At 38.5% G+C, this 21,318-nt stretch overlaps 3 protein-coding genes across 3 annotated transcripts; all 3 read left to right on the forward strand.

Annotated features, from left to right (window-relative positions):
- Positions 1-437: 437 nt before the first annotated feature.
- LOC307169598 (vitellogenin-like) lies at positions 438-1,817 on the forward strand (the record flags this gene model as incomplete). The annotated part of the gene is made up of 7 exons (XM_079890329.1): positions 438-477; positions 590-610; positions 703-854; positions 947-1,195; positions 1,270-1,431; positions 1,578-1,701; positions 1,807-1,817. 7 exons carry the CDS (start codon positions 438-440, stop codon positions 1,815-1,817), a joined length of 759 nt encoding a protein of 252 aa, XP_079746455.1.
- On the forward strand, positions 1,813-11,583 carry vtg8 (vitellogenin 8). The gene is made up of 26 exons (XM_079891198.1): positions 1,813-1,957; positions 2,086-2,243; positions 2,318-2,483; positions 2,587-2,712; positions 2,856-3,074; positions 3,934-4,151; positions 4,233-4,330; positions 4,418-4,542; positions 4,629-4,724; positions 4,809-4,919; positions 5,511-5,697; positions 5,810-6,089; positions 6,191-6,323; positions 6,429-6,612; positions 6,717-6,973; positions 7,408-7,455; positions 7,565-7,774; positions 7,997-8,139; positions 8,224-8,362; positions 8,435-8,555; positions 8,640-8,823; positions 8,906-9,000; positions 9,203-9,297; positions 10,807-10,972; positions 11,049-11,207; positions 11,292-11,583. The coding sequence occupies exons 1-26, from the start codon at positions 1,832-1,834 to the stop codon at positions 11,399-11,401; spliced, it is 3,954 nt and encodes a 1,317-aa protein (XP_079747324.1). The 5' UTR covers positions 1,813-1,831; the 3' UTR covers positions 11,402-11,583.
- A 1,006-nt stretch (positions 11,584-12,589) lies between these two features.
- On the forward strand, positions 12,590-20,841 carry LOC307170198 (vitellogenin-like). Its single transcript, XM_079891257.1, has 34 exons — positions 12,590-12,641; positions 12,731-12,751; positions 12,837-12,988; positions 13,113-13,364; positions 13,439-13,600; positions 13,690-13,838; positions 13,951-14,101; positions 14,220-14,377; positions 14,450-14,615; positions 14,700-14,825; positions 14,917-15,135; positions 15,228-15,445; positions 15,533-15,630; positions 15,757-15,881; positions 15,976-16,077; positions 16,175-16,294; positions 16,390-16,576; positions 16,669-16,771; positions 16,858-17,043; positions 17,142-17,253; positions 17,359-17,548; positions 17,631-17,890; positions 17,992-18,036; positions 18,161-18,238; positions 18,338-18,544; positions 18,648-18,790; positions 18,880-19,018; positions 19,104-19,233; positions 19,327-19,510; positions 19,604-19,698; positions 19,772-19,866; positions 19,966-20,131; positions 20,267-20,428; positions 20,648-20,841. The coding sequence occupies exons 1-34, from the start codon at positions 12,602-12,604 to the stop codon at positions 20,749-20,751; spliced, it is 4,845 nt and encodes a 1,614-aa protein (XP_079747383.1). The 5' UTR covers positions 12,590-12,601; the 3' UTR covers positions 20,752-20,841.
- The last annotated feature ends 477 nt before the right edge of the window (positions 20,842-21,318 follow it).

The raw sequence follows: 21,318 nt of genomic DNA on the forward strand, positions 1-21,318 counted from the left end.
ATTTATTTTTTGGTAAGTAGCCATGTAATAGGCAGGATAATGTACAATTCAGCTGGCCATCACCTTCAGGATGATATGCACCTCTGCTTCATGTAAGAATTTTTTTTTTTTTTTTTTTTTGCAATAGTTTGACTGTACATATGAGATATTATGCAGTAGTAGTAAATAAAAAAAGAACTAAATATAATTGATTTGAGTAATAACAAATATAACATGTATATATATATATAAAGTATTACAGGATTAAGCACTAAAGTCCAGGTTACACTGGTCCATGTACACTGGTTTGCCAAGTAAGACCAATCAGCTGGCAGGAGTAGAAACGCAATCGGTTGGTTCTGCTAAACAACTGGTTAATCATACATTTTGAGATCAGTATTTGGCCAGCAAAAGCTTGACTTTAAAACGGATATGGTGTTTTTGCACAACCGCTGATCATGAGAACTGTTGTAGTGGCCTTGACCATAGCCCTTGTGGGTAAGTAACCTGCAACTTTTAAATGACTTAATTTTCATGCATATCATAATTTGACAAACTTGCCACCGTAGGACGTATTTAAATGAATAGTACTATTTTTCTGATATTTCAGCAAGTCAACATGTGAATCTTCGTAAGTAGTTAATCTCATTTTACTAGTGATAAAAGGATATTTTTCTACAGTACTGTATGTGTCTTGTGTAAAATGCTTTTTTGCACTTTTAGTCCCTGATTTGGCTGGCAGCCAGACCTACGTGTACAAATATGAGGCTTTGCTCTTCAGTGGTCTTCACCAGGAAGGTCTGGCCAGAGCTGGCATTAAGATCAACAGCAAGGTTTTAATCAGTGCTGCAGCTGAGAATGTATTCCTGCTTAAGGTACCAGAACCTTTATCCCAATCATGGAGCTTTGTTCTCTTACTGCCCACACGTAATTGAAAAGAAGCTCAATGTTTTCCCATTCGTTTCAGCTCTTGAAACCTCAGCTGTTTGAGTACAGTGGCATCTGGCCCACAGATACTTTTGTCGCTTCTAAGCTCACCTCAGATCTGCCTGCTCAGCTTCAGATTCCTATTAAGTTTGAGTACAACAATGGTAAGGTTGGAAGGATATTCACCCCTTCTGTCGTCCCAACTACCATCATAAACCTGCACAGAGGAATTCTGAACATACTTCAGCTCAACCTCAAGAAGACCCAGAGCATCTATGAGGTTCAAGAGGTTAGACTCGCTGAAATTAAGTTTAATTAACAATAATATTGAGCTAGATTGAGCTGAGTCTTCTTTCTGATAAGGATGGAGTTCAAGGTATTTGCGAAACCCAGTATCTGATTAGAGAAGATGAAGAAAACAACCACACCATCATCACTAAGTCCAGGGATTTGACCCGTTGCCAAGAGAGAATCATGAAGGATGTTGGCTTGACTTACATTGAAAAGTGCACTGAATGTCAGCAGGTCAGGTCAAAAACTTATTTATTTTCCTATTAATGCTTTAGTTTTCAGATGGGGGTCTATAAGGATACTGGGGTTTGAGACCTGAAATGATAAACATATAAATGTGTTTCTTTATATATCAATATAATCTATATATTCTTGGACAGAGGGGAAAGAGTCTCTCTGGGGTTGCAACCTACAACTACTACATGAAGCCAACTCCAACTGGTTTTGTGTTTACTGAAGCAACAGTCCAAGAGATTCATCAGTTTACACCTCATTACGAGATTGGTGATGCTACCCAGATGGAAACTAGGCAAGACATTTGTTCATACACTCTCATTCTGATTTAATTATATTTGTGTAAAATGTTTTGTTTCATTTGCGATATTTCAGACAAACCTTGATCTTTCTGGAGATTATGTCATCTCCCATAATCCCAATCAGTGCTGAATATTTAGCCTGTGGATCTTTACATTATGAATTTAGCTCTGAGACTCTCTGGAGTCCGATTCAGCTCATGAGAATCAGTAATCCACAGGCTCAAGTGAGAATATATTTCATACTATTATTAATGTTATTTTTCATTTAATATCTTTAACCTCATATTCAGTTTTTCTTAATAAATAATAGTATTTTAACTCTCTCCTTTTTGTTTTAATGGTATTCATCAAGATAGTAGATGCTCTGAATCATCTGGCAACCAAAAAACTGGAAGAAGTCCCTGAAGATGTTCCTCTGAAATATATTCAGCTCATTCAGCTTATGCGTTATGCGAGTGTGGATGCTGTTGAGGGAATCTGGTCTCAGTTTAAAACCAGACCAAATTTCAGGTACATCAAAGTCAATGTAACAGTCTGAAAAAGTATTTTTTTTCTTTCAAATTGTCACTCATCTTTACTCTAAGGAAATGGATCTTAGATGCTGTTCCTGCAGTTGGCACCCTAGATGCTTTAAAATTCATCAAGAAGATCTTCTTGGCAGATGAACTTTCCATCCCTGAGTTCACTCAAGTCCTTCTGGCCACTGTGCACATGGTCACTGCTAACTTGGACACCATTAAGATATACTCTGTGCGTACACTCATATCTGAAGATTTGACTCAAAGCTTAAACTTATTATTTAGCATGAGAAATAATGTCTGAACTTGTTCCTTAAATGTTGCAACCAACAAAGGGTCTGGCTTTGAGTCACAAAGTTCAAGAAACACCAGTTCTACGTGATGTTGCTATGCTTGGCTATGGGACAATGATTGCCAGGTACTGCAGTGATGCTCTTGAATGCCCAGTGGAGCTTTTGAAGGTAAAGACGATTCTAAATCAGGGAGTTAGAGATAAACCCTGCAGGACAGTGGCCCTCCAGGACTGAAGTTACCTATCCCAGTTTTAAATGATTTGAATGACTGTATGTGTGGATATATGGACAACTTGCTCTTTTTCTTCCAGCCCATCCATGAGATTGTTTCTGAGGCGACTGCAAAGGCTGACATTGCAGAGATCACCTTGATTCTGAAAGTACTGGGCAATGCCGGTCACCCTGCTAGTATTAAATACTTCACAAAGTTTTTACCAGTATTTGGGACCCAAATACCTCAATTGCCCATGAGAGTTCAAGTATGTGCAATTTTGGCTCTGAAGGCCGTTGCCAAAAAGGAACCAAAACTGGTTAGTCAGAGATTTTTGAGTCATGCTTCGTCATACTGATCAAATGGGTTACTATAGTGTTTCTCAACTGTTGGGTACGTTACTCTAAAAAAGTAGTTATTTTCTAGCTACTAATTACATCTTCAACAGGGTTATTAGATTACTGTACAAATTACTCTTTCTAAAAAGTATTGAATTACTTACTACTTTCTAAATCCCATATCAACCTTGACCAGTTGAACAATACAATGACAGACATGAAACTGCTCTTTTAAAGGGGTCATGAACTGAGAAATTTGACATTTCATCACACTAAAGAGGTCATCACACTATAAGAATATCCTGTAGGTTTCAGAGCTGAAAACTTCCTTGTTAGTCAGCTTTTATTGTAACCAAGCCCAGCGAATGACTCGTTGTGGAATGTGTCTATCTATGATAAATAGGTGAAAGACGTGAAAGACAAATTTCTAAATTATGACCATTTTTTATGCAAAAAAAAAGTACTAACACACTCTTGCACCCCAGGGAATATTATAAAACAGTAAGACAATGCAGTTCATGACCCCTTTAATTATTTCAAATAAATAATATAAAATTACATAAATTATTCTGAACTGACCACAGTATTTAAAGGGAGTTACATTAAAAACATTCATTTTAACATTAGACATACATTTTTTTGTTAAATCCACATAATTGTTCTTTAGTCAATACAGTATTTAATGCAATTACATGTACTGTAATTAAATTACAGACAAAAATTAGAGTAAACCCTTACTTTACATTTTCAAGGGAAATAAATAAAATTACAGTAATTCATTTCTTAGTAACGCATTACACCCAACACTGGTTACTATATGCATCTTGCTTTGCATTTCAGGTCCAGAATGTAGTTCTGCAGATTTTTGTGAACAAAGATCTTCACCCAGAACTGCGCATGGTCTCATGGATTGTTCTTTTTGAGACAAAGCCAAGCTTGGGTCTGGTTATTACTCTTTCACGTGCTTTACAAAAGGAACCAAATCTACAGGTGGCCAGTCTTGTGTACTCTCACATGAAATCCTTGACAAGGAGCACATCCCCTGAGTTTGCTCTAATGTGAGTTTATTATTCACTAATATTTTTCAACATAGATGTTTAAAACTTGAACATCTAAAATCCAAACCTGTCTTTTTTTAGTGCTGCAGCCTGCAATGTTGCCATCAAGATACTAAGCCCAAAACTGGACAAACTTAGCTTTCTTTACAGCAAAGCAATTGTCTTGGATGGTTATGAGTGTAAGAAAGTTCTGTTGATCTATCAATGGTGTTTCATGCCAGGAGATGGTTTCCTCTGAAAACTTACTGATTAGTTTTGTTGTTTAGCTCCTCTCATGGTTGGTGCTGTCGGTAGTGCTTTCATTATCAACGATGCCGCCACCATCCTGCCCAGAGCTGTTGTAGCTAAAGCACGTGCTTACATTGCTGGAGCTGCGGCTGATGTGATTGAGGTGAGTAGCTATGAAGATGCAGTACTTTTCAATTTTATTCATATCTTAAAACCCATACTGTACCTAATTTAAATATTTTATTTCAGGTTGGCATCAGAACTGACGGAATTCAGGAGGCTCTTCTGAAATCTCCATTTCTGTATGAGGACAGGGAGTCCAGGATGAAACAAGTGCTTAAGACTGTAAGTGTGGCATATTACAAACGTAATTTATGCAGTTTTTCTTAACAGCTACATATATGTTTTGTCTATTTTGTTATACTGCAGTTAAAAGCATTCAAGGCCCTGCCAAAGAAGCAGCCCTTGGGCTCGATCTATGTGAAACTTCTTGGACAAGAGATCGCTTTTGCAAATGTTGGCAAAACAGATATTGAACAGGTAACACAGTTGTGTTGTAGTAATATAAATTCATATAAACTTAGGGTGTGTTCAAACTTGGCTGGTTGGGTTCAGTTAAAACGAACCCTGGTGTGATTGCTCTGTTAGTGCGGTTCATTTGAATAAGTGTGAAAGCTGCCAACCGAACCCTGGTGCGCACCAAACAAGTGGACCGAAACCCCCAGAGGTCCCCAAGTAGACTGAAATGCTGTTTTGACTTTTTTTTCCCACATTTTATAAGCTCTTTGTGAGTTCTCAGCTAAAAAATACAATCATATGTACGCACATACAACAAGCCCATTTAGCCCAAAACACAGTATTGTTTTGAATGTTGTACGAGATCCGTTGCAAAATATATGCCATAAAGCCTTTTTTTTATCTTTAGGTTCTGTGTTAAAAATTACAGTGTGAATGCTAAGCAAACCTAAATGTATAATTTTCTTGTTGGTCCTGACAAAAATAAACCAAGACAACCAAACTATAAGTGTGAACACATCCTAAAATGCTGTCATATGAAATGATTTGCATTGTGTTCTAAAACTTTAAAGAAGAATGTTCAACATGGGGCTAACAATCAAATTTTATCTACAGCTTACTACTGGAGGCTATATACCAGAGCTGACAGGGAAAACACTTAAAGCAATGCAGAATGGCATTGCTTTTAAATATGCCAAGCCCCTGCTGGTGGCTGAAGTACGTCGCATCTTCCCATCCGTAGCTGGTGTACCCATGGAGTTTAGTTTGTACACTGCTGCTGTTGCTTCTGCTAATCTGAAGGGTAAAACAGTCTAAAAAGCACAGTAGTCAGTTTAAAGTTGTTCTCTTTGGGAAAAGAGAAATACACACAGAAATGTACCTTTTAACTTCTTTCTTATTGCCATCATGTCCAGTCCAGGCTATTATTACACCACCTCCAACTGAAACCATCAGTGTTGCTCATCTGATGAAGATGGATGTGAAGTTAACTGCTGAAGTTTCACCGAGCATTGCCTTACAGACTTTTGCTGTGATGGGACTGAACACTGGCTTCATTCAAGCCGCTTCCATGGCCAGAGGAAACATCAGTACATGTTTTCCTCTAAAAGTGGAAGTAAAGTTTGACATCCCAAATGCTAATTTTAAGATACAGGCCTTTCCTATTGTACTTCCGGTGCATGCTGTGACTGCACGGTACAGAATATTTTGAGTAGTCCTTCACCACTGTCTGTATCATTTCACCACTGTCTTTCTCATATCTCAACTGGCATTTTGTGCTTCTTGTCTTACACTAGCTTTGAAACTTTAGTAGCAGCCAGAAACATTAAGGAGGTCAATGCAGAGAGAATTACACCCATTGTACCAGAGGCGGTAGTTGTGCAACATTCCCAAGAAACACTTACCTCCATTATTTCACCTAGAGATTTGGTAAGATACTGTAAAAAGATATACATGTTAAAAAAGAGAATTCCTAAGGATTTGTTTTATTCATCCAAACAGTCATCTGAAATTAACCATTTGGCATCTGTTAAGCCACCTGCTGAGGAACCTGAACTGAGGACTATTGTTCCAGTTCACAGAACTCTTTGTTCTGTTGTACCTCACATTGGAGTCAAAGCATGCATGGAGATTATGTCCTGTAATGCTGACTTCATCAAAAACACCACCCTTTATAACATGATTGGAACACATGGAGTACATATTAACATAGCTCGAGGCAAGTATCTGAAATCAAAACTATATAAATGACATCTTCATAATTTGTCCAGAACTATATTTGTTATTGAAAATTTTGTTATCTTATAATTTATTTATTGATAGCTGACGGTCCTGCTGTTGAGGGACTAGAGCTAGAGGTCCAACTGGGTCCAAGAGCTGCTAAAAAGCTCCTTAAAGAAATCAACATTGTTGACGCAGACACTCCCAAGGTCAAGATTCCATTCCACCTGGAGGGTGGACAGAGGAACAATAACTCCAGGTTCTTTAACCATAATGTATTGTTTTCCCCTAGAAGCACCAGCAGCCAGAGCATTAGTTCCAGCAGTTCTGTTCGCTTTTCCAACTCTCATCTGTCCAAAGTGAGTTTTTTTCATTATCACAAAGGTCATTTCAGGATTTTCTATTTATTATGCCACCCACACACTACACAACTTCCAAAGTCGTTAGATTACTGTTCTTTTCATACTACACAGGTATCATATCCGATGTCATTTCCAGTTAAAATACATTTCACAATACAGGACTTGGACCCAGACAGGTCACTAAATCATCCTATAATTAATTATTTTAATTATAATTAGCCTAAATATCTCTCAGGCATCTTCCACCAATCAACGGTTCTCTCAAATAGCGTCTTTGGTCTCCATCAACTATTGGCGAGTGGAAAATCAGGGCTAAAATTGTGTAGCATGTGGCTGACAATGGAAAATAAATGACAGAAAAACAATAATTTACTGAAGTCAATATTTTAGTGTTTTACTTTTAAAATTGCATTTTCATTCTCGATCACAAGGAACTCTCCAGTGGACAAAGCAGTGAACGTTTTAAGGCTGTTCAAGAGGTTGTATGACATACTGTAGTTCCCATCAGCATATCTTTGATAAACCCTTTAATTCTATTTTTAAAGCTTTTTTTACATCAATTAATTGGTAAATGTGTTTACATTGCAGAAGGCTAGATTCATTGGGGACTCAGTTCCTCCAGTGGTCGCTATCATTGCACGAGTTGTGAGAGTTGATCGCAAGTTGTTGGGGTACCAGTTTGTTGCTTACCTGGACAGATCCACCTCAAGAGTGCAGATCATTGTGGTCTCCATTGCAGTGAATGACAACTGGAGGATGTGTGCAAATGGCATTCTGCTGAGCAAGCACAAAGTTGCTGTAAGAAATTTGATGAAATCGGTTTAGGTTTTAGTTACAACTTTGTTATGTTAAGGGTATACAATCTTGCTCCTGGATAGCCAGTTGTGTAGAGTTTAGCTTCAACCTGCCTAAACACAATTGTGTTTAGTAATCCTGTTTAAGTGGGATTGGAGCCTAACTCTAAAGGATAGTGGCCAGTACTGGACAATCTATCACTCTACAAAATGTGCCTCTATCTAGGCAAGGATTGCCTGGGGTGGAGAGTGCCAACAATATGCAATTTCCATCAACGCAGGGATTGGCCACCATGGTTCAAGTCCTATGGCCTATCTCAAAGTGAAGTCTGAGGAGGTGCCCAGAATTATTACAACCTATGTCAAGAGGTTTGGTTACTCTTCATTTCGCAAAGGTTACACTTCATAAAAGTCAAAGAATAAACACATTTTTATTTTTATTTCCTATTCAAGTTTGGCTGAATACATCCCTGGTGCAGCTCAAATGACTGGATTGGCCATTAGCTATGAAAAAAACACAGAGAGACAGATTGAACTGTTCATAATTGTCCGAACTGAAAGGACCATGAACATCATTATTAAGACCCCAAAGGTAAGCAACAATCTAATGATTGGTATACTATGCCTTTTTTAAAAGCAATTTATGAAATTTATGACTTTGCAGATGACCATGTCAAAGTCAAACTTGGTTCTTCCAATCGCTTTGCCTTTTGAGGCTGTCCATGCCTATCCAGAAGAAGATGTCATGAACATAATTCGAAACCTTTATACAGAGGCTAGTTCAGGTTTGTAAAGTGTAATAAGTGGCCTTTCGTTTTTTGTAAATTGATATTTTTTTCACAAAATGTTTTATTTTTCTCACTGTTTAGCTAAATGCAGTAAGGTCAGAAACAACTTGGCTACGTTTAACCGTAGAGTATACAACTATGAAATTCCCCTTTCCTGCTACCAAGTCTTGGTTCAAGACTGCACTTCAGAACATAAATTCGTAGTTCTAATGAAAAAAGAGAATGTCTTTGCACATGAAGACTTAAACATTAAGGTGTCAGACATGTAAGTCCAGCTTACTGATATTACTAGTTCGATTATTAAAAAGCAACCTCACTGCAATATTAATTGTTTTCTTCCACAACAGTGATGTTGACATGTACCACCAGGAGAGTGCAGTGAAAGTTAAAATGAATGGAATTGAAGTGCCAACCAAGAATATTTCTTACCAGCACCCAACAGGTTGAAGTTCTCTCCACATTAATTTGGTATACAAGTCTGTCGCTTGCATTATCAATTACATTTTTAGACTTGAAAAAAAAAGTGTTTCAAATGCATTTTATGCAATTAAATATAACGTTTAATGGGATGCTGGTTAATGCCTTGGGAAGGAAGTCTTGGTGTGTTCTCCTGAACATTTATTAGGCTTTTTTTTTTTATGTAGGATCCATACGAATTGAACAGAAAGGTCAAGGTATCGCTCTCTATGCACCAGGCCATGGTCTTCAAGAGGTCTATTATTCCACTGACCAGTGGAAGGTAAGACATAACTTGACAGACCAGAAAATGGGGTCATTCTATGAAACTGTTGACTTTTTAAAATTTTAAACATTCAATCAGACGTTTAAGATCTTGTCTTGTGTTTTTCTGTTCCTATTGTTTCTGTGTTCACTGCTTATATTCAGTTCCTGTGTTAGGTTTTGTCGTCCTTTGTAGTCCTTTTGTTGATTAGTTCCCCTGTTCATTAGTCTTGATTGTTCCCAGGTGAGTCTTGTTAACTTTGTTAACTAAGTCTTTGTTAACCCATGTGTATTTATATCCCATGTTCTTTGTCAGGTCTTGTCCAGTGTTAGCTGTTTCACTGATGTGCTCAGTTTTGTTCCTTGTTGCTCTGAGATTTTAGCTCTGCCCCTGATGTTCCGTGCTTTGCTTTGAGTTTTGAGTCCCATAGTTTGAGTTTGTGCTTTATTTTTGTAAATAAATAACACAATGCATTTGGATCCGGCTCTCACGCACTGGAAAGGACTGGGGAACTTCTTTCACTGGAACGGACTCGGGAGCATCTCTCACTGGAACAGACTCAAGATTTTTTTCCACTGGAATGGTGGCTGGCAAGCTGCTTCTCTTCTCACTCTCTCCCAGTCCTCGTACTCCCTAAATGTCCCTCGAGCTCTGTCTCCGGAGGCTGACACAGGCTGGTGTCGTCATAGTGGACGAGATCTTGTAAATCCAGGAATGCCTGTGTGTGTCTCTCGAGGGACTGGTTCCCCTGCGAGAGGAGGAGAATTTTCACTGCTGCTAGATCCATAGTTTGGTCAGCTATAGTATAGACCTTTCCCGGTCCCGCCCCCTCTCTCTCCCACTTCGCTTCCTGTCTACTCAATAGTATCCTATCGTAGTAAAGACAAAAACACCAAAAATAAATATTTAAAAAAACACATTCAATCATATAATTAATGTGTGTATGTACAATATGGAATGTGCCTTTGGGCTAAATCATTTTAAAATATTCTAGGGTATAACAGGATTGACAGTTTTGCAAACATTGGATTCAAGGATTGGTTCAGTCCTTTTAAAAGGACAAATATGATGGTAACAGGGTTGAGACTTTATTTTGACGGTCCCTTTAACAAATTCTGTTGACTTTAAGTAACGTTTCACCTACATGTTTACTAACTCTCATTAGAGTGTTAGTACAGTATTAGTAGACTGGTAGGGTTAGGATTAGAATAAGTTGCCATATAGTTGTAAAGTCACTTATAGTCAGTAGAATGTCTGATGGAGGACAATCACAATTAAGTGTAAGCAGATAATAAGCAGACAGTCTTAACAGATACTCTAATGAGACTTAGTTGACATGTAGATGCAAAGTTACTTATAGTCAACAGAATGTTCAAAAGGGATCATCAAAATAAAAGTGTTACCCAATGTTTTATATAATACACAATGTCAACTGAAATATAAATATGATACAAATTATTTATTGTACAAGACAGATGGTTATTACCATCCATTGTAAGATAAATAGAGGTTCCCCCGATTTTGCAGATTTATGTTGCGGACTGGATGAAGGGACAGACTTGTGGCCTCTGTGGAAAGGCTGATGGAGAGATCAGACAGGAGTATCGCACACCCAGTGGATATCTGACCAAGAGCTCAGTCAGCTTTGCCCACTCATGGGTGCTTCCTGCTGAGAGCTGCCGTGATGCCAGCCGTAAGTGTTTTACTGCTTATTCTGTGACAACAATTTACTCCAATAAAATGATTTTATTGCATACCATCTTCCCCAGAGTGTCACATGAAGCTTGAAACTGTGGAACTGGAGAAGCAGAGGTCAAATAGGCAAGAATCCAAATGCTACACTGTTGAGCCTGTGTTGCGTTGCCTGTCTGGCTGTCTGCCAATTAGGACTAGTCATATCACTGTTGGATACTACTGCCTGTCTTCTAGTAAGACCTTCATCCACCGAATTTCCATGCAGTATTTCACAGATTTTTTTCAGTAGCTAGTTTCATGTGATGCTTTTGTTTCAGACCTAAAATCCAACCTTTCTGCAAATTTGAGCAGCAATGAGAAGACTGAAGACCTGAGAGAAACTGCAGAAGCCCACATGGCCTGTTACTGTACTGAGGAGTGTGTTTAACTGCTGAAGCAAAATCGCAACCTTTTAAAAAAAGTAATTAAACAAAGAACATATATAAATAAACTAAAAACGGTTTAAAGCTCTAAAACCATGCATCTCAATTGCTAGTTTGGCAGGTAAATATGTACCCCCCCCCCCCCCCCCCCCCGCCTCTAATTTTAATAAACATGGTCTTTAGTAACAATTGTGATATTTCTTTTGATGTAACAATATCAGACATACGTCTATGCATTGTCATACACATAATTGCATGCGCTAACATTAGTTGATTCATTATGAACTAACAATGAAGAATATTTTACATTAACCAAGGTTAATGAATGCTATGAAGAATACTGTTCATTGTTAAATCCAATACCTAATGCATTAACTAATCTTAACATAATGCGCTCAATTGTAAAGTGTTGTAAATATTGCTCTGCAATGTATAAAAAAACACTTCCAAAACACCACACATTACAAAACAACTGTACATACTGTATCATCTTGGTTGTATCATGTGTACTAAACACTGCACCATGGATCACACAACTTTTCTTTTAATACTTTTGCCCATTGCTTTAAAGGAGCCTTCACTGCATCTTTCCCATATTTGAGATACAAAGAACATATAATAATTATATAATGTCTACAGAAGTTCACTTTTGATGTTTTGTGAATTCTTATTAAATATTGCCATATGCATAAATATTAGATGATAACCATATGTGATTTGGATGTTTATCAATATTAGAATCAATTGACCATGACTTCTTGATTTGTTTGCTCTGTTCCAAGTCAAAATTGCATGATGCAAATGACATGACATTGCCCTTTCACCTATTCTGAAAGTATCTATTCATGGCTTCCTTTGACTGATGTACTACTAAACGTAATTTTAAGTTTATTATATTGCATTGTTAAATTTAAGTAAAAGTGAAAGTATTCCAAACTATTTTTCACAGAAAAATTGGAAGTATTCTATACAATCTTTCAATAAATGAAACAATTATATATAATAATAATAAGCATTTCACTGTGGACTTTGGCCTATGGATGAGAGGCCAGGGTAACCTAAACTCTAATTGATATCTACTTATCAATCATCTCACCAGCCAAAGCATTTGTTAATCATTATTATAGAATTAACATTTAGTCAGCAAAAATAAAAAAAACTATAAAAGTCTGTTCTTTTCTTGAAATCTTCACAAACCACCAGCCATGAGAGCTGTTGTGCTTGCCTTGACTCTGGCCTTTGTGGGTAAGAAAATTCATTGTTAGAAAAAAAAAATTAAATGCAAAAACTTTGTTTTTTAGAGTTTTGTCTCATTGTCTATATGTTTCTTTCAGCGAGTCAACAGATTAACCTTGGTAAGTGTTAATTTGAAAGTTACATTTTCTTTTAAGCGATAAATTCATTCTACAATAAACTAAAATATATATAATTATGTTTCAGTTCCTGAATTTGCCCCTGATAAGACCTATGTGTACAAGTATGAGGCTCTGCTCTTGGGTGGTCTTCCTCAAGAAGGTCTGGCCAGAGCAGGAATAAAAGTCAGCAGCAAGGTTCACCTCAGTGCCGTGACAGAGAACACCTTCCTGATGAAGGTAATGACTATTAAAAAAATATTTAAAATTTCAAGGTAAAACACAACAACACCAAAAAAGTCCCTGCTAGCTCCTACTGTTACAAGCAATGGTTCAAAATTTTAAGTGAAACGTTCCCTTACAGCTCATGGATCCTCTACTCCACGAGTATGCTGGCATTTGGCCCAATGATCCATTTGTTCCTGCCACTAAGCTCACCTCAGCTCTGGCTGCTGAGCTTCAGATTCCCATCAAGTTTGAGTATGCTAATGGTGTGGTTGGAAAGGTATTCGCCCCTGCAGGAGTCTCCCCTACAGTACTGAACCTGCACAGAGGAATCCTCAACATCCTTCAGCTCAACCTCAAGAAGACCCAGAACATCTATGAGCTGCAAGAGGCAAGAAAGTGATCCTAGTATGTTTTTGATCTATTTTGAGTTCTGCAATCTAATTTTTTGACTTGTCCTTCAAGGCTGGAGTTCAGGGAGTGTGCAGGACCCACTACGTCATCAGTGAGGATCCAAAGGCCAACCACGTTATTGTCACCAAGTCTAAGGATCTGAGCCACTGTCAGGAGAGAATCATGAAGGACGTCGGTTTGGCGTACACTGAGAGGTGTGCTGAATGCACAAAGGTAATGAAAAGACTGGAAAGAATTGAAATATTTACTCAATATAATGAAAATGCCAAGAGTCAAATGGTCACATACCTTTCTCCCAACAGAGGGTCAAGAGTCTGATTGAAACTGCATCTTACAACTACATCATGAAACCATCTGCCGCTGGTGTACTGATCGCTGAAGCAACAGTTGAGGAAGTGCATCAGTTTTCACCCTTCAGTGAGATCCATGGTGCTGCCCAGATGGAAGCAAAGTAAGATTGATCCTCTGTGAGATTTCTCTTAAAAATATGAAGTAATACTTCACATATTTCATTATTTTTTAAAAAGTGAAGGTACAGAAATAAATATATATTTTTGTTACAGACAAACCTTGGCATTTGAAGAGATTCAAAAAAACCCTGTTGTTCCAATCAAAGCTGATTACTTGGCCCGTGGATCCCTGCAGTATGAGTTTTCAACTGAAATTCTTCAGACCCCCATTCAACTCCTGAAGATCAGTGATGCACAAGCACAGGTAAAGGTGTACATTCATTTACCTTTATTGCATTAATTAAAGCTCTAAATTATAACAAAATGCATCCACATTGAACTGTCAAGACTTGATGCATGAACATTGCCTTTACTCTTACTAGATTGTCGAGGTCCTGAAGCACTTGGTTGAAAATAATGTGGCCATGGTCCATGATGATGCTCCACTAAGGTTTGTTGAGCTCGTCCAGCTCCTGCGTGCTGCCACCTTGGAGAATATTGAGGCTATCTGGGCTGAGTTCAAGGACAAACCAATTTACAGGTAGAATATTGTAAAAAATGTTAGCAGCAATATAGTTAAACATTAAAAATGTTAAAACAATGAATCTGTTAGGCGCTGGCTTCTGGATGCTCTTCCTGCTGTTGGCACACCAGTCATTGTAAAATTCATCAAGGAGAAGTTTCTGGCTGGTGAACTTACCATTCCTGAGTTCATTCAGGCTCTTGTGGTTGCTCTGCAAATGGTCACTGCTGATTTGGAGACCATCCAATTGACAGCTGTGGGTACATCTCACTATACTCAAAGTGCTGTTAATTAAATATGACCAAAATCAAATGAATCATTTCTGTATGTTGCTGAACAGAGTTTGGCTATGCATGAGAAAATCGCCACAATCCCAGCTCTTCGTGAAGTCGTCATGCTTGGATATGGTTCCATGATTGCCAAACACTGCGTTGAAGTTCCCACTTGCCCATCTGACCTCCTCAGGGTAAGCACCTCAAGCCCTCCATAAATTTCTGCATTGGACAAAATATAATATTTTAATATTTGTCTAATTGTACGTGCCTCAAACTCCTCAGCCCATCCATGATATTGCTGCAGAGGCCATTTCCAAGAATGACGTTCCTGAAATGACTTTGGCTCTGAAAGTTCTGGGCAATGCTGGTCACCCTGCTAGTCTTAAACCCATCATGAAGCTCCTACCTGTACTAAAAACTACAGCTGCTGCTGTGCCCATTAGAGTCCAGGTTGATGCCATCTTGGCCCTGAGGAACATTGCCAAGAAAGAGCCCAAACTAGTAAGTGTCAGACATTGTAGAAATTAACTGCTGTAAAAGATGATTGTGCATACTTTCCTTCAATAATATACCAACCTTGTTTTCTGTCTCAGGTTCAGCCAGTGGCCCTGCAGCTTGTATTGGACAGGGCTCTCCACCCTGAAGTGCGTATGGTTGCTTGTATTGTGTTGTTTGAGTCCAAGCCCTCAGTGGCTCTCGTCTCCAATCTTGCTGGTGGTTTGAAGACTGAGACTAACATGCAGGTTGCAAGCTTTGCCTATTCCCACATCAAGTCCTTGACCAGAATCACTGCACCTGATATGGCAGCTGTGTAAGAATAACAAATAATTTTTCATATATTTTAATTTATCACACCATTTGAGCACAAGCCAGAGGTAATCATGGTTGTCCATTTCAGTGCGGGTGCAGCTAATGTTGCCATCAAGCTCATGAGTCGCAAACTGGACAGGCTTAGCTTCCATTTCAGCAGAGCCATTCAGCTGGACTTCTATCATAGTGAGTCTTGCCATTTTTATAAGAGAGCTAAAATCAGTCTTGGGTATTTCTTAAAATGTGTAAAAAAAATTCTCTTGACATAAAAAAAATCAAATTAATTGGATTCTTACCTCTGTCCCTGTGCAGCTCCTCTTATGATTGGAGCTGCTGGTAGTGCCTACATGATCAATGATGCCGCCACCATCCTGCCCAGAGCTGTTGTAGCTAAAGCACGTGCTTACCTGGCTGGAGCTGTTGCTGATGTTCTTGAGGTGGGACAAGCAAGACTACTACTTCTTTTTTTAAAAATCTGATTCATGGTTGTAAAATGTTTTCAGTCTTCACTCAGTTAATTCTCTCAAACAGATCGGTGTGAGAACTGAAGGAATACAGGAGGCTCTTCTGAAATCTCCTGCTGCAGATGAAAGTGTTGACCGTATCACAAAGATCAAGCGCACCCTGAGAGCCGTAAGTTATTTGCATTTTATTGTATGCTATTAAATTTAAGACATGCCATATAAAAAACAAAAAAACAAAAACAAAACATGCTATCTGTTGTTTTCAGCTCATAAACTGGAAAGCTCTGCCAACCAATCAGCCACTGGCTTCAGCATATGTAAAAGTGTTTGGACAGGAATTGGCTTTCGCCAGTATTGACAGGACCATCATTGAACAAGCAATACCGGTATTGAGTTCAAGTTCATATATCCTGTTACTTATTACTTGATATATTTCCGCAATTCTTGTTAGATTTATTTTGTCTTTTCATAAAATCCCCAGCTTGCCACTGGACCCAAACCACGTGAACTGTTGAAGAGTGCCCTTAAAGCTTTGCAGGAAGGAATTGTCTGGCAGCGTGCCAAACCCCTGCTTATAGCTGAAGTGCGTCTTATCTTTCCAACAACAGTTGGTTTGCCCATGGAGCTCAGTTTGTACTCCGCTGTTGTTGCAGCTGCAAGTCTCAATGGTAAAAAAATGTTCTCTCTTAGAATTTTTAGTGTTCTTTCATTTGAAATGAGATAACTTCTTTGTTTTATATTCCTTTGTTCAACCTTCTAGTTAAAGCCACCATTACACCTCCTCTCCCTGAGGAGATTGAGACTATGACTCTTGAGCAGCTCAAGAAGACTGATGTTCAACTCCAAGTTGAAGCTAGACCAAGGTACACTTTTAAAAACACATGAAGCTAAGAAGTAACATATACAACAATGCCTTTAAAAAATATAACCTCCCTTATTCTTGTTTCAGTATTGCTGTGCAGAAATTTGCTGTGATGGGAGTGAACACTGCCTTAATCCAAGCTGCTGTTATGGCAAAAGGAGAAATCCGTATAATTGCCCCTGGCAAAGTGGCTGCAAGAGCAGACATTCTCAAGGGCAACTACAAGGTGGAGGTTCTGCCTGTTGATCTTCCTGAACACATTGCTGATGTGAGGTATTGAAATCTTAGTCTTGTCAGTGTATCAAAAATGTTTAATGAATTACCCCAAAAAAGGAACAACAGTTTTTTCCAATGTTTCCTTGTTCTGACAGCTTTGAGACTCTTGCTGTGGCAAGAAACATTGAAGAGCCCAACGCTGAGAGGATTGTTCCCTTAGTACCTGAGTTGGCCATGCAGAATGCCCAGACTTCTTCTGAGTATTTGGTAAGTTTTGAACACATAATGAATATGTGTTAGTATGCAGAGCATTAATTTGCTTCTAGTTTTAAAATAGCAAGGCTTGTTATAATATTTAATTATTCTTTTCAGTCCTCTGAAATACCAGATGAGACTCCCGTGAGAGCTGCTGCTCCATTTCACAAGACTCTCTGTCTTGCTGTCCCATACATTGAAATCAAGGGGTGCGTTGAGGTGCACTCTCAAAATGCTGCTTTTATCAGAAATTCTCCTCTCTTCTACATAATTGGACAGCACTCAGCCCGTGCTGCACTGACAAGAGGTATTTTCAAAACAAAATTACTTTAGTAGGCATGATGTATATTCAGATAAAATTGTAATCAGTTTTGTCATTTTGGCTTTAGCTGAAGGTCCAACAGTTGAAAGACTGGAGCTTGAAGTCCAAGTTGGTCCTAGAGCTGCTGAGAGGCTCCTTAAGCAAATCAGCCTCATTGATGAACAGACTCCAGAAGGAAAGGCCTTCCTGTTGAAACTGAGGGAAATCCTGGAGACTGGAGACAAAAATGCGACCGTCTCTTCTGAAAGCAGCAGTAGCAGCCGCAGGAGCAGGAGCAGGAGCAGCAGCAGTTCAAGCTCCTCCATGTCCAGCTCTCGTGTGACTGAGGTGAGGACATGGGATCTTGTTTGATGGCTTGCTAGCTGGCATTTATATCATCAATCTCTCATATTTTTATTAATTCTCATTTCTTTCTTATGGGTTCTCAGGCTGCCAATCACATGGAGCCCTTCAAGAAATTCCACAAAGATCAGGTAATTACTAAGGAATACTTTTTGCTCATTGCTTTCTAAAGGTTTTACATTAACACATTATTGTATATGGAAAGATTGAGTTCCTTTCAGTACAGTTAGTACTATACAAAAACTTTGCTTGCAGTTCATGGCACACCATGGTGCCTCAAAGGCAGTAAGCAGTGGAAGCACCGCATCTAGCTTTGAGAATATCCAGAAACAGGTGAACCAATTTCTGTGATTTGATTTGTCTATAACTAAACCTACAAAGGAATTTCACATGTCTTGAATGAATTGCTTAAATGCTTGTTCATTCTTTCAGGCTAAATATCTTGGGGATGCTCTTCCACCTGTTTTTGCTGCCATTGCCCGTGTTGTTAGAGTGGACCACAAGTTGTTGGGTTACCAGCTTGCTGCTTTCTTTGACAAGCCAACTGCTAGAGTGCAGCTCATTGTTTCTTCCATTGCTGAGAATGACAACTGGAAGTTGTGTGCTGATGGTGTCCTGCTGAGCAAGCACAAAGTCACTGTAAGATCAGAGCTGAGGATGAAGTTTGCCAAAATGTCACAATTGTCTAATTCTGTCCTTGATGTTCTACTGGTCTGAATTGTACATACATTTTCTTCTTCAGAGCAAGGTTGCTTGGGGTGCAGAGTGTCAACAATATGCAGTCATTACTAAAGCTGAGGCTGGAATCCTTGGAGAATTCCCTGCTGCACGTCTAGAGTGGGAATTTGAAAGGCTTCCAGTTATCGCCATCACCTATGCCAAAAAGTAAACACAATGATCATGAACTGTTTTGTGGTAACTGTAGAAATGTTATGTTTTGAAAACTTTTACCTTAGTTATCACTTTTCAAACAGGCTGTCTAAACACATCCCTACAGCAGCTTTGCAGACGGGATTCAGGTTTGAAAGAGCCACGAACAGTGAGAAAGAGATTGAACTGACTGTGGCCTTGCCAACTAAGAGGACCTTGAATGTCATTGCTAGGATTCCAGAGGTGAGTGGCCAGTAATCTTTAAACTATGACTCACTCAAAGATAAAAGAAAGAAAAGGCAACTACTGTAACTATTTTCTGCTTTAGATGACTCTGTCAAGGATGGATATTCCTCTCCCTATCACTGTTCCCATCAATCCAGATGGAACTCTTTCTATTCAAATTGATCAGGACTTTCTGTTCAGAGCCCAGAACTATATCTATGATTACACCACAGGTACAAATCAGTGATATGACATACAGGAATTAAATTAAATATAATCAGAAACCACACAGTTGCTTGATTTATCTTTGATTTTTCTTTTTTTAGCTCAGTGCAGCATGATGCAGGACACAATCACCACCTTTAACAACAGGAGGTACAAGATCGAAATGCCCATTTCCTGCTACCAAGTCTTAGCCCAGGATTGCACACCTGAGTTGAAATTTGTTGTTCTGTTGAAGAAGGATGAACAGTCTGAAAAAAACCGTCTGAACATTAATCTTGCTGATATGTAAGCTGATACCATCCATTTAATCTGCAGGTTCATTTACTGTGATTATAATTTTACTATCACTGTACTGAGTTGATCACCTGTCTTTAACAGTGATGTAGAGTTCTATTCTTTGGGCACCGATGCAAAAGTTAAAGTTAATGGAATGGAAGTTCCCATCAGCAGTCTTCCCTATCAGCATCCCTCAGGTAGGTTCCATGTGGTCTCTTAATTCTCATAATATCTTTAGCTAATATAAATTAAAATGCACTTCTGGTTTAGGCTCCATCCAAATCAGGAAGAAGGATGATGGTTTGTCACTTTATGCTCATAGTCACGGGCTTCAGGAAGTCTACTTTGCCAGTGGTCAATGGAAGGTGACTGCATGTTAGAGTATTTATCAGCTACTGAATTTATGCAGCAAAAATGCATCATCCAGAGTTCGATTAATTCCTGACATACATTTTCATTTATAGACTCAAGTTGCAGACTGGATGAAGGGACAGACATGCGGCCTCTGTGGAAAGGCTGATGGAGAGATCAAACAGGAATACACTACGCCCAGTGGATACCTGACCAAGAGCTCAGTCAGCTTTGCCCACTCATGGGTGCTTCCTGCTGAGAGCTGCCGTGATGCCAGCCGTAAGATTTGTCTGATGCTGTGTATTACAACAATATCATATGTTTGAAAGACGTTTTTAAAAAACAAATATTTTTCCTATTATTTGTTATATATTATATTCACATGATTACATATTATATTAATATATTTATCAGAATGCCACATGAAACTTGAATCTGTGAAGTTGGAGAAGCAAGTGATTTTGAATGGACAGGAATCGAAATGCTACTCTGTTGAGCCTGTGCTGCGCTGTCTGTCAGGCTGTGCACCAATCAGAACCATCCCTGTCACTATTGGATACCACTGCCTGTCCACTGGTAAGTGATTTCATGACTTGTTTGAAGATTGATATGACTCAATCCAGGAATTCTCATGTGGTTTTGCTTGAGAAAGCAGATTTTACATCTTAAAATCAAACACTGACAATAATATTACCATGAACTACAATATGCAAGTGATTAACCCATTGTCTGAATGGGAAAATGTTAAATTTTGGTGTCTAAATGTCACTTACATTTTTATATCCTGTGTTACAGACTCCAACCTCAACATGTTTGATGGAATCTATGAGAAGAGTGTAGACGTGAGAGAGACTACAGATGCTCATGTGGCCTGTCGCTGCACTGAGCAGTGTGCTTAAACCCAATTCACAAAGCAGAACTTAATCCAAAATTTTTGAAGCTACTGTACATTAATGCCTTAATTTCAATAAATCTGAATGAGCATTCTTAAAATTTGTCTGCGGACTATTTTTTTCTTTATTTAACAACTGGAGCACTACTTCCTATTGTTGTGTACTTCTGCTGTAACAGCCATAGGTACTGGGTGGGGGTTAGATACAACCAAAGGGTTTTTAAATGACAGATAGTTATGATATTTTAAGATGAATGAAAATAAAACATAAGGGGCATACACAATCATATACTGAATATTAAGACATCCACTTGCACAGAAAATAAATGAGCAATCACTAGTCTGAAAAGTTTGTAGAATTGTGGGAAAAGCCTTAGATATAGTATCATCTAAATGAACAGTTTCTCTTAATTACTTACCATTGGGTAATCAATCTCCTACATGTATGTGCTTTTTATTTCAAACCCAAGCAGGGTCTGTCTGTGCAAAAAACATTTCGGTAACACTTTAGAATACTGTTCCTTCATTAATGAATAACTACACAGGAACAAATGAGTAATGCCTTAGTAACACT

Source organism: Squalius cephalus, assembly GCF_949319135.1.
Source record: "Squalius cephalus genome assembly, chromosome: 13".
Lineage (NCBI taxonomy): Eukaryota > Metazoa > Chordata > Actinopteri > Cypriniformes > Leuciscidae > Squalius > Squalius cephalus.